Source organism: Bacillus rossius, chromosome 11 (genome assembly GCF_032445375.1).
Source record: "Bacillus rossius redtenbacheri isolate Brsri chromosome 11, Brsri_v3, whole genome shotgun sequence".
Taxonomy (NCBI): Eukaryota; Metazoa; Arthropoda; class Insecta; order Phasmatodea; family Bacillidae; genus Bacillus; species Bacillus rossius.
In genome coordinates this window covers 10,520,553-10,543,207 of record NC_086338.1, presented here as the reverse complement: position 1 = coordinate 10,543,207, position 22,655 = coordinate 10,520,553, and the positions used below count along the sequence as shown (strand labels likewise).

The 22,655-nt window shown below is 40.2% G+C and overlaps 2 protein-coding genes, 1 long non-coding RNA gene and 1 other non-coding gene across 4 annotated transcripts; 2 read left to right on the top strand and 2 right to left on the bottom strand.

The window, feature by feature from the left end:
* Positions 1-5,698: 5,698 nt before the first annotated feature.
* Positions 5,699-8,218, top strand: LOC134536496 (uncharacterized). Its single transcript, XR_010075794.1, has 3 exons — positions 5,699-5,736; positions 6,427-6,598; positions 8,046-8,218. It is a non-coding gene; the product is annotated as an uncharacterized LOC134536496 (long non-coding RNA).
* Positions 8,219-9,791: 1,573 nt separating this feature from the next.
* LOC134536546 (putative nuclease HARBI1) lies at positions 9,792-13,747 on the bottom strand. The gene is made up of 4 exons (XM_063376280.1): positions 13,643-13,747; positions 13,100-13,244; positions 11,521-11,738; positions 9,792-9,800 (listed from the first exon to the last, which is right to left on the bottom strand). The coding sequence occupies exons 1-4, from the start codon at positions 13,745-13,747 to the stop codon at positions 9,792-9,794; spliced, it is 477 nt and encodes a 158-aa protein (XP_063232350.1).
* Positions 13,748-13,927: 180 nt separating this feature from the next.
* On the bottom strand, positions 13,928-16,561 carry LOC134536495 (piggyBac transposable element-derived protein 4-like). The gene is made up of 2 exons (XM_063376217.1): positions 16,472-16,561; positions 13,928-16,111 (listed from the first exon to the last, which is right to left on the bottom strand). Exon 2 carries the CDS (start codon positions 16,106-16,108, stop codon positions 14,147-14,149), a length of 1,962 nt encoding a protein of 653 aa, XP_063232287.1. The 5' UTR covers positions 16,109-16,111; positions 16,472-16,561; the 3' UTR covers positions 13,928-14,146.
* Positions 16,562-21,466: 4,905 nt separating this feature from the next.
* LOC134537152 (U5 spliceosomal RNA) lies at positions 21,467-21,586 on the top strand. Its single transcript, XR_010075963.1, has one exon. It is a non-coding gene; the product is annotated as a U5 spliceosomal RNA (small nuclear RNA).
* The last annotated feature ends 1,069 nt before the right edge of the window (positions 21,587-22,655 follow it).

Here is a 22,655-nt window from a genome sequence, read left to right as displayed (position 1 = left end):
CAAGGAGATTTTCCGGCTTTTCCCATCAGCCAAATGTACCTCAAACCCTGGCTCCGTTTTTAAATTTTTTCTTAGTTCGGGATGTCTCGTTATTAACCTACTCAAAAACGCCTGCTGTACAAATGAATTGCTAGCCCCGGTATCAATTAAACCCGAGACTCTCTCCTCATAAAACCTTACCCTGACACACATATTACTTCTAGTTTTCAATACCGCCAGACGATGCTTATTTTCAAAACGAAACCAGCTAACCCTTTTTTTTTGTAAACAATTGCGAGACAAATGCCCCCACTTGCCACAAAACCCACACACTCGTCTAACGTTATTCCCCTGACCTTTACGCTGCTTCTTCTCTGCGCATTTAGCAATGAGATGCCTCTCACTGCCACATGCATAGCACTTCTTTCTACTTTTACGTTTATTACTTTGATCATATGCTGAAATTTCGGACTTTACACCCACCTTATCAACTTCACTGCACCTATCCACTCTCGTGACATTCAACTCCGCCTCCCCATTTATCCCAACGCTACTTTCACCCTCTTTTAAAATGTGTGATTTTTCCTCCTCTTCGCATAAATCGGAAACCCAACACACATTATCCACCTCCACCGCCCAATTACTAATATCGAACAAGCTGGTGGGCCTCTCCACAAAGCTACACTCCCTCCTAATGTGGGGATGCAAGTTTTCTAAGACTAACCGTATCCACTCCATTTCCCTCATTTGGACATTGAGTTATGTGCATGACATTTTGGACCATGGTTCGGCCCTTAAAGTTTTTTCCCCTTTTCTTTGGAAGCGACGGGTTTTCTCTATTATAAGTTCCTCTCTAACTCTACAAGGACATAAATTTTCCCATAACGCCTCCTTGCAATCAACCCAGGACATATGACTCTTATAACCCGCAATGACTATATCGTAAGCTAAGCCTGTGCAACGCGAAGCAACAGCAAAAATCAAATCATTCTCATTGGAAAAATAATTTGCGTTAGCTAGCTTGTCCACGGCCATGCAAAACTCTAATATATCCTCTACATTTGCTGACTGCAGTTTCGGAACATTTTCTAGTGATCGCAAAGCAAACTTATCTTTTTGGAAATTTGTACTAAACGAGCCAGACCCACTCGCTTCTGCCTGTTCCGTTTGCCACAAAACTCTTTCTCCTTTCAAATGCGCCACAAACGTCTGTCTTAAAACATCTATGCTTTCGTCCGCACTGTGCTCGACTGACGAAGCCCTTAAATTAGTCATTATCTTCTCTTTATGTAATTTATATATCCAAGCCAATGCCATACTGGTGATATAAAAAATCAATAAGTATCTTAAACACCGAAAACTACCGCGTCTGCGACTCTGACTAGCAGAGTGGCGCAGTTTTGAGGCCTTACTTAAGGCGCTTGAATTTGAAGTCGGAGATCGCAGAAGGGAGTACCAACTAAATGCAGTGAGAAGTACGGTCCCTAGGCAAAAAATAATGAACTGAATAATAATTGAAAGCATCACTGCCTGTTTACTATTTAATTTTCTCGCTTGGCATTGGCTTGGTACATTGAATACAGAACCATTTACACACATCTGCAGATCTAGATCTCGCATTAAAAAAAAATACATCTAATGTAATCACTCATTACAACCACCATATTACGGGTAATTTTACAAACATTAAGAAAGCATTAGTTTTCCCTAACAGGTCCGTTGATTACAATCTTGGATGACGTAATTGTCTATAAAAGTTGTTTAGGCACATTCCCAATATTTTGGTCAAACCGGTCTCTAGTTTATGACGTTATTATGCGAGTCTAACATCCCGCACCACAGCAACTTGTTAAGTCTGGCTTGCAGTTAACGTAATTTCTCCACATTACGATTCAAGATGCTAGCAAGATATGAATTTGAGTTTATGATCACTCAAGTCTCTCTGCTTATTGTTTCCTTGAAAAACCAACCCGGTCTCTGGTTGTTAATAACGGTGGCGTCGAGGCTTACTTGTAGTCGCGCAGCATGTTGGACGATAACCCGGGCTGGCCACTGGTCGATGCGTAGGTGACTGGAACAGCCTTTACATTTTAGCAGCGCCGCAACACGCCTGCACCCGTGAGGCGAAGTCGACTCCACCAGCCGCCACCACCGTCTCCCCGCTCGCCAGCCGCAGACCGTCGCAGGTTAACGCCTCACCATGACGTCATAAGGCTCAGCGCGCCGCGCGGTGTTGGCTCGCGGAAACACACACACGCGCAGCGCCGCGAATGTCCGTAATGCTTTTGTTTTAATCAAGCTTCAGGGCGAGAATGAACAAAGTGCCAAACAATCTATCATAATTAATACCAAATCAATTTAAAACGACTTTACTGTTACAAAAGGACGTTAAAACAAACAAATAATAAAAGTGAAGTTAATGGAGGCGTGGCAAACGCCTCAAGTCGAAGGCCCGCGCCAGGTCTAAGCCCTGTTCAAACACCCGGGTCGCCCTGGCGATGGCGTGGACGGTGGAGTGCTTGGGCCGGAACCCGAATTGGTAATGGGGAAGGAGGTGCCTCTTGTCGGCGTGGAGGTACAGCCGCCTGAAGATGAGCTTCTCGCACACCTTGGACAGGCAGCTCAGGAGGGTGATGGGCCTGTAGGAGGTCGGGGGGTATGCTGGGGTTTGGCACCAGGATGTTGGTGGCCTGCTTCCAGCAGGTTGGGAAGTGGCCGAGAAGAAAAATGGCGATGATCGCTCTGGTAAACAGGACAACAGGTTTGAAGGGGAGGTTGGAAATGACTATATTTGGGATTTTGTCCGGCCCTGATGCGGTCTTCAGTTTCAGGGACCGGAGGATTTTCCCTAGTTCCCTAGGCGACACATGGCGGACGTCGTGGCGGGGAGGGGGGGAGGAAGGACCACCTTCGATGCCGCGAACCTCTGTTCCTCGTCACTGTCGCTTGAGTCAGAGAGATCCGCGCATCCTCTTCGCGGAGTGTAGGACTCGTGGGCCGTGTGCTAGAGCACTCCGCCGGACTGCAGGGGGGGAATGACAGTGGGCTTGTCCCTGAGGCGCCGCACACACGTCCAGACCTGGTCCCTGTTGTGCGTGACGGCCCTGAGCTTCGCGATGTCGTTGCTCGCCTGCCACTCCCTGAACTTGCGCCTGCAAGTCCGGTGCAGCACACGATAAAGGGCGTCGTATATCGGGAGGCGGGTGGCCTGCCAGCGACACCTGGCCCGGTTCCTGACGCTGAAAAGTGCTGCCAACCGTCCTGGAAGGCGCGCCCGCTCCGCTCGCGGCCTTTTGAGGGGGATGGCCGCCTCGCTGGCCTCCTTGATGAGCGCGGACAGCGCGGCAACCGCCCTGTCGAGGTCATCAGGGGTGGGAACCGGGCCGCTAGGTCGACACCGTCTTTTAGGACCTCCCGAAAGAGGCGCCAGTCAGCCCTGGAAAAGTCCTGTCGTGGCCTACATTCCTGGGGGACAACATAGCACTCAAGCTTAGCAGTGACGAAGTAGTGGTCAGAGGTGCCCATGTCGTGCACCTCTACCCTATGCACAGTCAAGGCCTGGGTGCCGATGAAGAAGTCCAGGACTTGCGGCAGGCGGTTGCGGGCATCTGGGTAGTAGGTGGGAGACGGGGTGGTAGACACTCAGGCCGTTCATCGCCATGTAGCGGCGAAGCTGCGGGCCGCGCCTGTTGGCAGTGGGGCAGGCCCACTGTTGGTGGGCCGCATTGAAATCGCCGCCCAGCAGGAGCCTGTCGTCGAGGGCCCTGAGTGCCTCCAGGGAGTGTATTCTTTATATCGACGTTTCATAAAGACAGTCACAATGATTGTCTTTATGATAAAGAGAGCTACAAAGATACTTACTTGTAACTATCTTTATGTCATATTCTGTAAGTGGTATCTTTATTGATATCTTTGTTTAATAATGAATGCTTGGCAACACCGCAGGCACCGCTCCGAAAACACGAAAATTGACTAACCGAAACAATATTTCTGGCTGTTTCCTTCTATCTTGCTTGCATCCTTCCTTTTCGGCGGAGCAAGGTAGTATGTATAAACTGTAAACATGGAAAATAAGTTTCGCGCTAGAAAGACCACTTCGAAGCAATTTGAAGTAATGCTGGATTTTATGCGAATGCATCCAGAATTTTTGAGAGGGAAGTTTTCGGCGACTTTCACAAAAATTAAAGAAGAGAGAATGTGGGCTGAATTAACAGAGAAGGTGAATTGCCTGGCATGTGGTCCGCCAAAATCAATTTCCCAGTTACGAAAGGTAGGTACTAATTTGTCTAATACTGTTAGACGAACACTCTACCCCAATACAGAAATTTTTATAATGGGCAAGTTATTCACGCTTCACTTCTTTAAGCTCATTTTTTTTAAAATTTGAATCTCATCTACCTAATTGCTTTATTCAGAAGAGTAGGATTTGTCAATTTTAATTGCTATTTGATGTACATGCTGCCTAGCGTAACAAGTTATTAAATTATTAAAACTAAACTTAGAGGACATTAGTAAAAATGATAGCATTCATCTAAACATGTGCGGCAGTTAACTTCAAAGCAATTAATGTAATGTAGCATTGAAATTCGGCACTAGATTGAAACATTTACGTGTTTATGTAGTACCGTACTCAAATTATCATTCTATTGCAGAGAGTATAACTTATTTAAAACAGAAAAGACAAGCTCGAGTCATGGTACATAAATGGTTAGTTTCCTATGCATCCAGTCGTAGCACATGTACCCTACATTGCAAGTTAAAAAATAAATGTACCTTATGTTAAAAGGTTGTATGCCTACTTGTCTGAAATATGTTATTCAGGTATTTAAGTCTTGGTAGATAAATAATATATATATATATATATATATATTTTATTTAAGTGAGGATAATCCATGTAAATAAAGATAACTTACATCTACAAAAAAATAACTAGTCGGGGGTTTGACTTTGTTCAGTTATTTTTCATTTCATTTCATTTATGTTATCCAGTTAGATACAGTAAAGTGATGAAAAAACATCACCGTATTGGATTAGTCAAGTAGTATTATCAAAAGATTACATACAATCAACAATTACTAATCATTTTAACAAACAAATTACAAAACTACATTATAGATAATAAACATAAAATTGTAATAAACCAATTTAAATTACAAAATATGGTTAAAAATGGTCAAATCAGTAGTAAATTTTAATAATAAATATTATAATGATCACAATATAAAATTTTATAAAATTATTAGTAAAATATATATAGTTAGGTTTCTGCACATTTCAGTCATGGACACTGTGGAAAGCTGCAACAAAAAAGAAGGCCAGGAATATTGGATTAGTCAAGTAGTATTATCAAAAGATTACATACAATCAACAATTACTAATCATTTTAACAAACAAATTACAAAACTACATTATAGATAATAAACATAAAATTGTAATAAACCAATTTAAATTACAAAATATGGTTAAAAATGGTCAAATCAGTAGTAAATTTTAATAATAAATATTATAATGATCACAATATAAAATTTTATAAAATTATTAGTAAAATATATATAGTTAGGTTTCTGCACATTTCAGTCATGGACACTGTGGAAAGCTGCAACAAAAAAGAAGGCCAGGAATATTAAGGCACATGCTATGGGCACAGGAGGGGGAGGTCCTTTGAAAGAAATCCTAAACCCACAAGAATAGCAGCTCCTGGAACTTATTGGCAAGGAGTGTGTGGATGGAATCAGTGGTGTTCCTGCTTCTGGTGATGTAAGTACAAATTAATGAAGCATTGAGATATAGCCACGTCTGTGCTGTATATGGTTTACAGTATTGTAATATGAAACTACATAATATTATGTAAGTGCATTGGTTAATATAATAGTTAAATGTTTATAAGTATGCATTTCGAATTGCAGTGATGTTCCATTACATCATTTGAACTAACACTTGATATTTTCATCAAAATTTTACAAGGCACCCAATTAAAATTTTCTCATATCCAAGGGGGATGGCTGATTTTAAAATTCATAACAGGGCAATGTTTCAGGCTTTTGTTTGTAAGGAATTTATTTTTGTCTAGCATTGTGAATAATGTATAAAATATGTAAATGTTGATTGTTATTCTGCCACTGACAGTTGCATGATGTCATTCGTAACATTAACCTAAATGCACTGTACTTGGCAGTACGTAAGATATTTACAACCTTAAAGTTATGCACCGTATTGTTAATTTATAGTTTCTTCTTTGCCAGCCATATTGTACAGTAATGTGATAGTACTTAATATAAGGTTGAAGAACAAGATTTGTGTTATTTCTCAAGATTTTGTATTAAACTAACTTCAATAGGATTCAGAAGGTTATATTGTTAAGTATGTATATATTGTGTACAAATTTCAATTAAATTTCTGGTGGAAAACTTTGTTTCATGCCATCGTCTTTGTGCGGAATTACCACAGTTCAGTTACGAACATGTATCCATGGAGGACCCTCTACAAATGGATGTATTGGACAATGATACAGATTGTTTGTCTTCTGGTGTGTCTCGTCCTGTAGAAGATGAATCGCGTCAGTTGGAAACACTTGAGTCATCCACATCTAGACGACAAGGTCTAAGCATGTTTCTGGTAGGTAAGTTTTGTCTTGTGTTTCAACAGCTGTATGATTAAGGGGTCTTCCTGGTGCATGATGGTCGAACGATCACAGTCACTCTGTCCCTGGAAGCTGCAGGACGTAGCGCAGGAAAGTTCAAATTCGATTTCACAAACACTATATACAAGTCCAAACAATCATAATTTTATGCTTGGACATGTTTTAATTTTATTTGTAAACAGTCAATACATATTTAGCTGCACTATCTTCAGTCGTGGAACTATTTTTCTGCAGTCATATTTGACATGAACTCTGAGACAGACCTCAAAATTGATAAAACTTGTTTTTATTGTCCAAAATTTTAATTCATCATAATAAATTTGGTTGCAGTAGATACAGTATATGATTTATCACTTAGCATTTAAAATACCACTGCCTCACAAAGTTCCAAAATCATCAATTTTTAATATGTAATTGTTGAAGACGACAGTTTTAGTGTAAATGTGTACATTTTGATAAACACGTTGAGAAAGAAAGTAATCTGTGAAATTGTTCATGAAATGTATTATCCCACTCTAGCATGGTTTTTAACAGTGGTACTTACTTAGTCAGGTTTCAAGTTATGTCAGAATTTGCATTTTGTGCTTTTAACCAGTCAGTAAATGAAATGTGTGCTCCTTGACGTGTTTGGTGAAACTCACATTTATGTACCCCCTCCTTGAAAGAATAAATACTGGAGTACTGTGAAGAAGTTTACTCTATATCATACTGTGACAGATAGAAAGCACTGTTGTAATATTTTGTACAACTTTTTGCATGTCACAAAAAGCGTACGTAAAATGTATTTAGGCAAGAAGACATCATATAAACCTATAATTATAGTACGTAATTTTGTCTGTAAGGAATGCACATTGAATAACGGTAACGATGTTTAATTTTTTCCACCTACAACACAGATGATCACTGCTGCAGAACTGTATAGGCAGAGGTGAAAGAAATCTTTCACCACAGTAATTTTTGTGATGTAAGAATATCATGAATATTGCACGAGTGTCTATTATAAACATGAAACTTTATACTTTTTTATAAATGAAAAGAACTTCAATTTTTTTTGCAATTTTTTTTTTGTCTGGCAGAATTGTCAAAATTAGTTGGTATTAATTTTGTTTTACAAATTTTATTGACTCACCTGTCCGGATCCACAAAATCTGGGTTCTAGTGTATTAGTACTGCATTGGTGATTATTTTGGTATTCAAGATTTTGCTGAATCATAATTTTCTTATTCATCTCTCAGCTCATCAATCTTTTGTTACTGAATCCTATCATGTCAGCCATTACTGCTGAAAACCTTGCTGTGAAGCACTAACTTCTCTCGAAAGAAATTAAGGACATTATTGATGTAACAACTTGGGAATAAATGTTTTTCAAATTATTTGTTTTATAGTTGTAATGTTTTGTGGTTTAATAAACAAAATAACATTTTAGGTAAACAAAAGGACAAGAAAACAATGTATAAATCTGCATCAGATTTGGCTAGGGAGGAAATAGTTAATCTTGAAAAGGCAAACCTGGAAGAGAGAAGACAAATGAGAGTTGCTTTAGAAAGGTTGGCAGCAGCACAGGAGAAGATTGCTGATGCCCAACTTCGCAGGGCAGAAGTTGCAGAAAGGAAACTTGCCTTGCAAGAAAGTTTATACTCATAATTTTATTTAATAAAATTAACACTCCAGTATGGTTGGTTTTCTTTTATACTTTGCTTCAGACATTCCTTTGTGCTGCCTACAACATAAGAAATGAATAGCAAGTAATGCAGTATTGGTATTACCACATACATTAAGTGTTCAGCATTGACTTGCATTATTAGGTTTGTTAATTTTTCCTAATGTGAGGAATAATATCACATTTATAGTTAGAGGATGAATTATATATACTTCACACTACAGTACAAGCAAAAAAGTTGCTTCAGATAGTTGAGCTCATAAAATTAAGCAAAAAAGTTGCTTCAGATAGTTGAGCTCATAAAATTTGCTTATGTGATTGTGCCAAAATTAAATGTTGACGTGTCCTGTAGCTGTAGGTACACACAATTTCTGCAATAATGGCAAAATGAATATTTTTCTTAGTGAAGCATAAACAATTGGAAAACCTAATATCGTGGCAAGTAACACCAAACTTTAGACATCATTAAAATATACGTGGTGAATTTACATGAGTAATGGTAATAAGTGCTGCCAACACCATATATCTAATTATTCAAGTTTTTTTCATGGATCTGAAAATTTGGTTGTGACATACACCTACCTATACTGTAATATGCAATACATACATTTCCTACATAATACACAGGTGTATTAATAGCTTTTAAGGCATTTACCATCATTAACCCATGGCTTTGGACTAATTTTCTTGTATGTAATGAATTTATATACCCAATTATGAAAAAGCAAACACTGCCTAAATGTTGCAGTTCTTGATATTTTCCTTACAATACTGGCATGCAAATATTTAATACACATGTAAATAGTTCATTTGTCAACATAGTTGACTTACAGTTAAGCAGGAATCATTGTGAGGCTTTGCATCAGACATTAAGCCCAAATGTTATAAATGCTTGATCATTCTCTTTTATACGTTCAACTTTGAAATTTTAAAACTTCCTCTGCAAAATATTTTGTGATTTTTCATGGTATGTGGTTAGTTAACTCTGTGAGTATTGAAATGTCCAGCTATAGCAGAATATGCAAAGAGGTCTAGTTTCTTTCTTACTACAAAAATGAAATTTTGATTCCCTTCGTAAGTATGAAATGCACTTAATCCATAAATACTGTATTAAACTTTGCCAATTTTTTTTTAAGTAAATCGAGCTATGCTGAGGCCTGGGTTAAAGGCTAGTGGGAGTAATTTAAATTGGTTTTCTAGTAACAAGTAATGTATGTAGGCCTACCTTAATTGCTGCACATCAGTAAATACAGAAAATATTTATTACCACAAAAGGTATGTCTATTACTGTAAAACGGGATGAATAGAAACATTCTACTCAAAGAATAGTCAACTAAAAGTACTTTGATGAAATTAGCTTAAAATAATACTGGTAAATGTCATAAAGAAGTATATCTATTTATGCCAAACATTTTACATATAACAATTCTTCAGACAGACCGTTTTCTACTCACCCTATCTTATGTTACACCTCCACAATTTCTACAAACAATTTTTTTGTATTTGTTTGGCCTACTGAAACTGCAGTTCACATATTTGGGGTCCCCTTACATGTGGGCCAATACGGTAATAAAAATAATTCTTTATAAACGTTTATCAATTTAGTCACTTTGATGCATGTATGTACTTTATTAAAGGTATATTGTCGTATTTCTATCAGTATTTATCAAAAGTACTATGCAACAGATGTTCGAAGGAACAGTCTGCATAGTATGCTACTGGCATCCAAATTGAACTGTGTGCATTATTTGAACGGAATGTAGAAGACATACAATGATAATTCATTTAAATACACATGCAAGTAGTCTATCAGGATATACCAAAGATGAGTACTCACAGGTTGGTATTTGAAAGATACACACATACATAGAACAATCGCAGAAGCACGTATCACAATTGATTTATATTTGTACCTAAAAATTGTACATGCCTCACGTAAACAGCAACTACAACATACTTCAAACCAGTGGCTATTTATTGTTACTGCTTAGCATGAGTACTGTAGTTTTTCTTATACTAATGGCTAAATTAAATTTGATATCTGACTGTGATACAATCTCCCTCGCATGACAGTAGATTATATCTTGGATCTACATATTGAGTGAATTAGGGGTTGAATGACTGCCCAAATATAATTAATAGTGTGCTGCATACAGTGAAACCTCTTTCTCTATAAATATTATGAAATATTGTGAACAGCAACGTTATATGTTTGAATAATTTTTACCATATCTGGTATTACAAGAAATTGTACCAGTTTAATAAGTTTTTCCTGTTAGTAAGTTTACATTTTACAGTCCCAAAAACTTCTTAACAGAGTTTTACTGTATTACTTTTCACTACAGTGCTGGCAATCAGTTGAAAAGAACTGCATTTGCAGTATAAAAAATAATTTAGCGCACTTTTACTTACACAAAACATATGAAAAGAAAACAGTACAATTTCGTAGTCTTATTTAATTAAACAGTTTCCACAAACCCATAAACCTCACTGGTAACAAAATTAGTCATAAATGCATGGTGAAAACACTTGCTGATGTGAAGCAAACTGTTAGTAGCACATTTGCAAACATAATGAGTAACAAAATAGGTAAATAAAAGTTTGCAGTATTGAGGGGACACGTGACCAATGTGATCGCACACCCTACGGAGTGCACACATGGTAAATGAGAAATGTACAATCTGCTGCCGTAACAACTTCCATTACATTATCAAAAGTAGTAAATTAAACCTTGTTTTTAAAAGTGTACACAAGCCCAAACTTCTGTACATACTTTTTATTCTAGAGATTGTAAAAGTTGGTAAGTATTTTATCTATTTTATCTACAATGAAAACTGCCGATACTAAAACAATTAGCAAAGTATTGAACATTCCTTCAAAATTTGATTGCAACATTTTGTATTCAATGTGTACATAGCACACAAAACATTACATAACTGTTTTTTTTTATTATTAAAAATGGTAATATGGAAAATTTTGACCCCCAGGATTGTTTAGTAAGTACATTAAAAATCACATTATTGAAAAATATCTTTACTTATATAGTTTTGCTAACTTAATAAATTACTGAAAATATCTCCTGATAAAGGAGATCAACTGTCTGTCGTCCATCATTTTGAATATCAATCTCATGATCTGCCTCATATTGATCCTGGTAAATCCCTTCGATGTCTGGCACTGGTTGTTCACCAACAGTGAGATACAGAGGCAATTTGTTTCTAACACAAAAGTTGTGCAGTACCACACATGCATTGACTATTAGTGCTGCAGTGTGTGGTGCATAATTCAATTGCCTAGCTTTCGATAAACATCGAAATCTACTTTTGAGCAACCCGTTACATCTCTCTATTGCACATCGAGCACTACAATGACCCGTCGTGTATCTTGCTTCTGGCGTTCCATCTGGAGCATGAAGAATTGGTGTCCGTAACCACGGTTCAAGTGGATATCCAGAATCACCTATTAAAAAATTAAAAAAAAATATTCACCCTTTTGTTAATCAATTTTGCTATCCACAGAAATGTTTAAATCACTGTTAATTTTGGGTATGTCACAAATATAACAGTAAGCTTTCATAGCACTCAATATAAAACCTTAATTTCAAATTTAAACCTAAAAATAAATAATCATGAAGGGAATTCTGAAGGAGACATTACTTACAATTAAATTAATATCACAGTAATATCAACACATACATTCCAAGTTACTTTAACTGTTATTTATGTAAATAATATACACAACGTAGATATTGATTCAATACAAAGGAGAAATACTACTTATGAAACTTGCTTTTATATCTCATACTTATGTTAAAAAAATCAAGAACAGGTAGATCTAGACAAATTATTAATTGGCTAACAAAAATATAATTTTTTATAAAGCTATTGAACTAGCCCTCTTTTCTTGCTGATTATGTTTCTAAATAAATTAGCATTTAGAACGATTGACTACAACTATATATGTTAAACATATAATTATATACCAGACTATTGGGTTACATTTCAGCGTGTGTGATATTTTTATTGCTAACATAGATAAAATGTAGTAATGTTACCCCCTACAAGTTGGAGCCAACTGAGTATGTAAATGATGTTGCCAAGCTTGCATGGTCATAATAGCATGCCTGATTGATATCGAACAAACAGATATCTTAAAGGCCGCTAGGCTACTGACTGCATAAGACAGAGGACAGGTGGTTTCATGTACTCTAGAGAATAGCACTTGTAGACAGAAACACACACGAGGATGGCACATTTCACGCCGGTGCGCGATTAACGACAATTGAATACTAAGGCTGGTAACTGTCTGGACTTGGTAATGTATTGATGGGCCACTTCCCAGCGCCTTAGCTTTGCACTGTTGTAGGAAGGAGGTAAAGACCTAACTACTCTTGTGGTGTAGCAGGAGTTAAAATTCTTGTTATGAGATGCTGATGCTGCCCATGCCACATTTCAAAACACGAACTTTGACTAGAAGATGGGTTAAACCATTGAAACGTTGTGAGTTGTGCATCCGCGTGAAAATGTGCCATCCTTGTGTGTGTTTCTGTCTACAAGCACTATTCTGTGGGTACCTACAACCATCTGATTGTCATTGGTTACGTTTAGTTGTTGAATCCCCAGCTGCTGGCAAATTCCCTATCTAAAAATATCATTCTGCATTTGTTATTAGAAATTGGTTACAACTTTCTTTCAGCCACCCCAAAATGTTTAAAAATTGCTGGCATACTTAAGACATGTATGTTCCTACAAAATATAAAACAAAACTGTTAACTTTTTCACCATTCTGTATTCCCGTATTTGCACCTCAAGTTGGCATACCCAGTATCCATGAATTGGTGTCTCCATTTCTGTAGCGCCTCATCAAAGTCCTCTTCACATTGCACAGCCTCCAGATAGCTGCATCGTGTGTACTGCCAGGATATCTGGCGTTGACATCCATGACAAGCATGTCGTAATTGCAGATCTGTTGGTCATATTAATTTATTACATTTAACATAGAAAGTGTGTAAGTACAAGTACCTTGCAATGATGAAGTTTAGTATCATAATTTGAGGCATGAATGTCTATAACACTGAATATTACTACCAAGCAACATGTGAGAAGTGTTATTTAAAAACTGATTTTATAAAAGATAGAAACAATTTATTAAAGGAAAAAAACGAACTATTAATGCAAATACAGCAAACTGAACCACAACAAATACATGTAAAATTTAGGAAATGTAAAAAAGAAGTGTAATGTATATAAATTGAACAAATGTTTTTAACTACAATTCTAAATAGTATATACCTATTGACCTTTTACTGAGCTGTAAGAAAATACAGCACGTGAAGTAAACATAACTGAAAATATTCTACTCACAAGCTGAACATTAAGGGAGTGGTTGTGTTTCCTGTCCACGTATACTGCTTCCTCATCGCCAGTTGGAGAAATAATGAGAACATGTGTGCAGTCCACTGCTCTCATTACACCTGGAAAGCCTGTTGTTTCCATGAACCTAAGCAATTACAATGAGTGTGTAGTGGCTTATCATATTAAATTTGACTACATTAAAAAAGACAATTCAAAAACACCACAAAATACATAAATGAAAGATTTACACAATAATAACACTATTAACCCTTTATAAGGCAGTACTATGAAATGTTATATTTAGACAGTTTTATTACTTTATTTACAATACAGTGGAAATAGTATCATACACAAAACCCTTATATAACAATGTTTTGCGTTAGTTTTTTCAAAATAGCATGGGAAATTATTTCCCATGGCCTGCTCAAATATTTAACAAGTGGGAATAATATTCCCATGGCCTACAAAAAGACACAAATCTTAACTGCTTTTTTCATGTTCCAGCAAAATTCTTCACTTTGTATGAAATGTCTTAAAGCACGGGACACTACAGAGTGGTACATCACACTGACTGCAACCAACTCTTGTCCTTTTTTCGTGTTTACTGGAGGAACACAGTCTGCATCTTCTGAATGATGCCAATTCAACAGGTAGATGTACACCAACATTTGAAAACCTAGTTTCTAAAGGAACTCCAAGGGGTTTGCCATCTTTATGGAAGCGTTTTTTCAAATAGTTGGCAGAAATAGGACCTTTCCGTTTTCGAGAAGAAAAATTACCAATCAAATGCTTTGCAACACTGATATGATAGTCAAGATGTTTGCATGAAATTTGACCTCTGTCACCAGAAAGTGTGTACAAAATGAACGAATTCACAAGTGCAGCATCTACCAGAAAATAAAAAATTCGGTGCCACCACTTTCTGGAACGACGTGACACAGTGTATGTTGCACGTATCTGGTCAAAACGATCTACACCTCTCATATACATAGTGTAATCTCTTACTGCTTTTGGGCATTTGACTAAAGTTCTTGTACCATCATTCTGTGTACGTTTCACTTCGACAATATCTTGAGGATTATGTGCAGATGATAGGATGTTTACATGCCTGTTGTCTTTCCACTGAATTGCACACACAAAAGCTTTCACTGAGTAAACATGCTCTCCTTTTGCTAACTTGTTCTTCTTCTTTAGTAGTGGTGGTAAGTCTCGTCTGTTTTGCCTAACAGTGCCCACAGCTGAGAGATTCTTCTGATACAGTATCTCCAGTAATTCTACAGAAGTAAAAAAATTATCGAATACAATCAGAGTAGGTTGTTGGCTGCCAAACAAACTGGAACAGAGCTTAGTAACTACTCTTGAACCAAGTGTTGAACCTAATGCCTGTTCATGTACTTCAGTTCCCTTACCAGTGTAGAAATCAAAATCGCTCATGAAACCAGTTAGTGGATCACATCTCGCCCACACTTTGTACCCACGTTTGATTGGTTTTAGTGGCATATATTGTTTCATACAAGACCGCCCTTTGAAGAGTATCATGCACTCATCAATTGAGTGACATGATGAAGGAGTATACAGTGCCACAAATTTAGATCGAAGAACAGAAAATACAGGCCGTATTTTGTACAGTTTATCATACCCTTCTTCTCCACGCTTTTTGGCCTTTGTGTTATCATTACAGTGCAATGCTTCTAAGATTTTTTTAAATCTTTTACAAGTCATCGTCTGACAAATTGATTCAACTCTGAAGAGTGGGTCTGAAGACCAATAATGGTCTAATGATGGTAACACATGAACAGCCATTAGCAACAACACGCCAAACACCGCTTTCATTTCCTCAACACAACATGGTGTCCAGTGGACCAACTGTTTTTGCTTTGCATATGTATTTGTTTGAGACACTAGGTGCTCAAAGAGTTCATTGTCAAAAATGGCACAGAAAAATTCTCCTGGGCTGCTACACTCAACCAAGTCTAAGGACTGTATTCTAGGTTGCACAGGTACACTAAAATCTGGCAAAGATTCATAAAACTGGGGTACATTCTGGGACCATATTTCTTCATTACTCTGAACTACACACTCGTCTGACTCACTAGATTCTGAATCTGAAGAAACTTGGCCTGCACTAACCCTACTTAGATTTTCATCTAACATTTCATCTGATTTTCGTTGTAGGCCACGAGTTTGTCTGCACGTAGGCCTATTTGCTGACTTTGTTATTGCCCTCTCTTGGCTTTCATTTATTTTTTGTTGTTGCTGGACAAAACCTCTTGTTTGAGGCGTATGCGTAGAAGTTCCTGGGTCACAGACACTCGAAGAAGATGGAGATTGTTGTGCTTCATTTCTAGTTGCTACTGGAACAAAAGGTTCATCTTCATCTGAAGTGTCACCATCTTCTTCAGATTCACTTGCATTTTCAGGCAAAGAAAAATATAGGGCTAATGCTTCTTCTGAAGTTAGTTTCTTAGATGCCATGATCTGAAACCATAATTGGTCAGCATTTATTCCAACTGTCAAATCAATCGATTTTTTTACAGGTATAACAGCTAATATTCTGTGTATTTGCATATTTTAAACAGTTTACATTTAGAAATTAGTTCGGTGAGCTTTATTTATTTTGCAGAAATGCATTGTTTACTACATTCTAAAAAAATTTGGTTCTACATGTGGGTGCTGGGAAATATTTTCCCACATGCATACAACAAATAAATATATTGTATCTTACATAATCTTAAAATTTCTTCACTTGTAGCTCGGTTCATAAAACAGGTAAAGTATAAATAATTATCATATTATAACTTTAAAAGTCATGTAGATATCTACTGCAATATTATTTACCTTCAAATATCAGCTATCCATTTCCACAACACTACTGTAGTCGCCATAGAACAATGTATACATCAACAATAGAAGGTATATATGCGCACTTTCCTAATGTTACACTGGTTTGTCTGGACACCATAAGATAGCAGCACAATGCACAACTGGGAATAATATTTCCTTGGCCTGTTACACGATTAATTATTGAATGGGAAGATATTTCCCTCTGCCTTATAAAGGGTTAACACAAATACTCTTTGGCGCAAGCTCAAGTCACTAATATTTTAAGCTCGGCCCTGTGTAACTAAGGACATAGGCCTTTCTTATCCAGAGATACATAAGTAAAAACTACTATTTCAGTTATAAAAAATGATCGCTGGAATTAGAAACTGTTATGTTATCTATCACTAAAGATTCTGTTTTGGAAAACAAATGTCACTATTTTCCTCTCAACAAACTTAAGTATTATGTGTATCCAGCAGACTACCACTATAATAACCTTTTGTACAATGCACTAGCAATTCTTTTGGAAGGGGGAAGTGGGGGGGGGGGGATTTTTACCTAACTCGTAAACCAGCTTTTCATGTTGTATTTCATTATTTTAGTGCCAAGTCCGTGTGCTATTTGTACACATACACATACGGACACACACACACACACACACAGAGTAAAGACAGGTTAGTAAACGATTAAAGTATGAAATTTTTAAATTAAGCTACATGTTCCAATAAATGTTACAGTTTCAACAAAACTACTGATATTAAAGTTAGGAAAAACCAAAACATAAAAGATTTGTTATGAAACAATACTAACCTTTGTTTGTTCAGTTGCAACTCGTTTTCATTTTCTGGGAAGTAAACCCAGTTGTTCAACATGGCAGTATTGATTGCCCTTGTGACATTTCGGATGGCTCGACTAACTGAGGGTTGGCTTACACACGTCAGCACGCTATCACCAACACACTTCTGGTACGAGCCACTTGCATAAAATCGAAGAGCAATGAGTACCTGTAAATAATTATATTGGTTACTGTACTTTTAATAGTATTTCTAACGGCATCACAAGCAAAAGAATAACATCTGCAGTTCATTAATCACCCATATTGCTGCTCTTCTCTCCACCTTCACATTTGGATTTTATGTGTTGACAGCATTAATGTTGTTCGAATACACAAGTGCACATTCAATCTTTTTCATAATGTTCTAATATTAGCTGGAGTCCACAAAAGTCACATACACATCTGACACTACACAACATAATAACAACACACTGAAGGATAAGGTTCAAATAGAATATTTTCTCTCGACTGCGAATAATTGAATACTGCCATAAAACTAACCTTAAATTACTTACTTTTATTTCCTCCGAAATGCACGTTATTCGCATCGGCCTTCTTAAATGCAGCTTCAAAATCTGTGTTAGTTCTAGTGGTAAGACAGGAGGTAACCTGTAAGTGACCCTGAATTGTTCTTCCATTTCTGTGAATGGATTTAGGACGTCCCGAATTCCCCGTCGCAGCAGCTTAATCTTTTGACGCCCCTCTTGTCTCTCCATGTCGTCAATTAAGTCCAACCGTCTCAATATCGATGCCATTTCATTATGTATACACACTTCACTGGAAAAAAATTAAATGTACACAATTAATTAACAGCAATTTCATGTATTATTGGTGGTGTTTCAACAACATAATATAAATACGGCGGCCATTGTATTTACGTTGCTGCTCATAAAGATTCAACAGAAGCCTGTCTTAATATAAAGATAGTCAGGAGTCCACTCAAAGACAGACAGAGTGACGCTTTGCGGTAAAGAATACCATTTCGTCTCGTAAAGAGGGTTACACATTAACCATCTTTAAATAAAGACAGCAAAAAGTTAGAGAATTCCAGCCCAGGTCTTGGAGGGGAAGGAGTCTGTCAGGGACAATGTAGGCACAAACAAGGGTGGTTTTTTTAATTCGCCCGCCAGAGTAATAGCCACAGCCTCTGTCAGGTCCAGGGGGGTAGAGCGCAGGTTTGGTGACGCAAGTTGGCGCGGACCAGCAGCGCCACCCCGCCCCCTGCCCGGCCAGGCCGGTCGTGCCTGTGGACTGGGAAACCTGGAATGTTGAGGGGGAGGTAGGGGTGAAGCCAGGTTTCCGTGAAAAAAAGAATGTCGATGTGATGCGAGGTGAGGAGGTGGAGGACCTCGTCTTCCTTGTGACGCAGGGATCGGCAATTCCAGGTGGCCAATTATAAGGCCTGTGGCCATCGAAGACGACGCACACTGCCTTAAACAAAATCTCCATCTTTTTCATGGGGCTTGTGGCCCCTCTCAACCACTCGCAAGTGGCGCGGATGAGCAGGAGGTACTATCTTACGAGACCGAAAATCTCCCGCACCTTCGCGAGAAGGAAGAGGGGCGAGTCGTCGCTGTTCCCCGCAGCTGCGCCTCCTGCGCGCTGGGGGGAGGGACGGGCCGCGGGTTGTACGCGTCTCGCGTAGCTTTGGAGCAGGGTGGCGGCGGGGGGGGGCGGTGACGCTTCCGACAGCTGCCTCCCGAGCCTGCACCTGGCCCGCCGCGGCGGTGCATGCTTGCTGCGGCATTGCCATTCCTCGGCCGCCACGTCGCCGCGCTCCCAGGTGGGGGAAGACCGCGCCCGCCCTGTTAAATTCTCGGGCCGCCTGCGGACCGGAATTGCGTGTCTGCTGTTGCCAAGCTTCGTAGGGCCACTCGCCTGGGGCAGTCCACACTACCACCCAGGTGGGGGCCCTTGCAATTGGGGCAGGTTGGGGGGACAGACATGTCGACTGGGCAATCGTGTGACCAGTGGCCACCCGAGCACTTGAAACACACCGGGGACCTGTGGCAGTCCCCTGTGTTATGATTGTACTCTTGGCATCTAAGACATTGCTGGGGGCCGCGGGGCTTGTGCTTGGTCACGGTAACGGCGTACATGCCCAGGTATCTCAATTTCAGCAGGTCCCCCATCCTGCTATTCCCCTCCAGGGTGACGTAGAAGTGCCGAAACTTCCATTGCTCATCCCCACGGCGCTCGATTTGCCTCACCTGGCGGACCTCGAACTCAAGCTGCTCCAGGTCGGCCCTGATCATGTTCGCCGGCATGTCCGCCGGCAGATTTGAGATAACCACATTCCCATTTCTTGCGTCAGGGAATGGGCGGGTGAATGGTTCTGCCTGGACCGAGATCAAGTGCTCCAGGAGCTTCTCGTGTTGGGCCCGAGAGGTGGGGAAGAATGTCGTCTGCCGCCCGGAGAGATTCACCCGGAAGTCCCCCAGGTGGGCGCACATTTCGCGCAGGCGGGACGCGGGGATATCCGCCTGGCCATAGATGGGCGGGGTTCTGGGTCTGCGGGCGCCTTGCTGCACGTTCGGTGCCGTGGCTGGAGCAGTGGACTGCCGCGGGGCCTTCTGTCGTGTTGACTGGTCCGAGAGATCGGCAGGGTACCTTGTCTGGCGCTTGCGCTTCCTGCCCTTCACCAACTCAGTCACTGTCGGTCTCGCACATGGAGTTCGTGTTGCCCAGGTTCGACAGAGAGTCGAACCTTTTGGACAGGTGGACTGAGGCGGAGACCAGGCTCCTGGTGTCGTCATCATTTGCGTCCGTGTGTCGCGGGGCGCTAACCGAAGTACTGGGCTGCGCCGACTGCCCGTACATGGTGATTTGCCCCACTGTCTTGGTAGGAGTGTGGGGCGGACCTGCGTTCGTCATGGGAGTTGGCATCACCACTTTCGGTGCGAGCTGCGTGGCCTGGGCAGGTGGCTGGGCAGTCTTTTGGGCGGTTTGGGCAGGGAGTCCTAGGGCCGCTCGCTGCAGGCGGCATCATAGGAAGATCACTGTTTGCTGTGTTTGAGACCGAACACGCATTTTCCCTGTACCTAATTTTAGAATTTGTCTCCATTGCGGTGACGCAGGACGCATTTGCTGTGTTACACAGTCCGGTTGTCACTACAAAACAACAGGACTAAAGGGTGAGGCGGGGCGGTGGAGAAACGGCGCGCGCGAGTGTTTTACACTCTCTCCCGGTTACCGTTAAACCAGTGGGCGCGGTGGTGAAGCGGGGCGGGGGGGAATCGCCGCGCGGCGAGAGTTTGACACACTCCCCCGATTCCCGTTAAACCGATGGGCCCGGGGGTGAGGGGGGGAGGGGGCGCAACGCGCGACCGGAGCGCAGCTCTGTCGGGCAGAGCTGGAACTACCACGAGTTGGGTCCGAGAGTTTACACAGTCCCGCGGTTACCGTTATTTCACTGGGCGCGAGGGTGAAGCGGGGGGGAGTAAGTAGTTCCGTCTCCCAGCACTGCGCGCAGCACTGGAAAGGATCGATACTTACACTCGATCGCTGCCTTCTGCTTCACGCGTTGTTCCAACTGAATCTAATGGGCAAATATGCGCAGAAAAATTTATACTGGTAAAATAACTGGGGGAGCCACCTGCTTTATCAGGGTAGCCCCTACGCCAGGTAAGTATGCTGCGCAGTGTTTTGCTTTTCTATTTCACTTGGAGCTCGGACCACCTCATCAATGTGTTTTGAGGTTATGTACTTCTACCTCCGAAACAGCTCTTTCCCCAGACATAACACTCCCGTGCCAGTTCATCACACAACATGACAGTACACACCAGCAATGCAATTACTATTTCTTCCTACAATTGCCCGTTTCTACTCGCACCTTGTTTCCTTTGTTTCTGTACCCACAGCGACGGTCGACCGCCGCGTGCATTTGGTTACCCCGTTTGCCGTGGGGCGGCACTTGGTTACACCGTTTGCCGCGTGGCGGCACTCGGGTCGTCGTGTCCGCCTCGGCAAAAAGGCGGGCACCACGGCACAGTCGAGAGGGGAACTTTTTTCCAATAGCAACATACTTAGGGTTTCACGAAATATCGAGTGCCGTGTCCCACGAGGCGATTTTCCGACGATTCGCTGCTTCAGGCTGCACGACCGTACACTATTTTTACAATTAGTGGTGGTCCGCACATTTTTCCTATATAGTCCGGATTTTCAAAGTTTCAACCGTGCTCTGGTTTCCCTGCAAACGCATAAATCTTTCGCCTTTTACTAAAGATTTCCATGGAGGGGAACATATGATGAGTCTTTAAACAATTTTTTGTTGTGTCCAGTGTTTACACACTGGGCCGGTTACCGTTAATACTCTTTGCCTGGGGGTGAGGCGGGGAGGGGGAAATCTAAAAAATCGAATTGGACCAGTATCATTCATGGGAATTTTTTTTTCTTTTTTCAACTATTACCATGCACAATTGCATACCTTGCTTCCACACTTTCAAGACGGTGGGGTTGTTCGCCATGGCACCGTCAACTTGAGACCTATGAATGCATTACATACCATACACAGATGAAAAAAAAATTACACTTCACTGTACATAATTCTTAACACTACTTCGTTGAAATTTTTTCACCGGGACAGCGCGAACGCAGTCCCGACTACCAAAAATTACGCGCCCGAGTTACCAGGGGTGCCCACAAGGGGGGGGTAACGACGAAACTGCGTCAAAAAAATTTCAGGGGGTGGGGGGTTGGTTAAAAGACGAGAAAAATGTTTATATTATTTACATAATTATAGCTTCTAATGTGAAAATACGTTTCTGGTGCTTTGATAATTGAAAGGGCTCTTGTGAATCAAAATGACAACCCCGCACTTTCCTCAAAAAAAGCAGTTTGGCATCTGTCGGTTCAGGATGGAAATATTACCTGATATGACCAAAATTATTATTAGAAAATCAGTTTTAATTAATGCAAAATGTGATAAAATATAATACTAAAAAAGTAATATTATAAAATAATTGAGTAAATCATTGAGAAAATGGCATAAAAAATTTTGGGGGGGAGGGGGGTGCGTGTGCATCATTAGGTTAGGGGGTGTGTGAGTCATAGTGTTTGTGGTGGGGGGGGGGGGGGGGGGTGGCACCTCTGCGAGTTACCCACATTTGGGGTAATCGCAGAGGTTAGCGCAACCGAAGTGCAAGTTCAAGTTTTTCAAGTTCAAGAGGTTTATTGAACAGATAAATACAGAAAAGCCCAAATTGAGCAACAACAAACTTACAGACACATGCCTCAACTAAAAATCTCTTACATGCTAACAGACATCTATAAAGAAAGCACTACAATAAATGAAAATTACAATTACATGATACAATTAGGGAAAACACTGAAAAACCCTAAAACTGAAAAGCACAATTGAGTAAT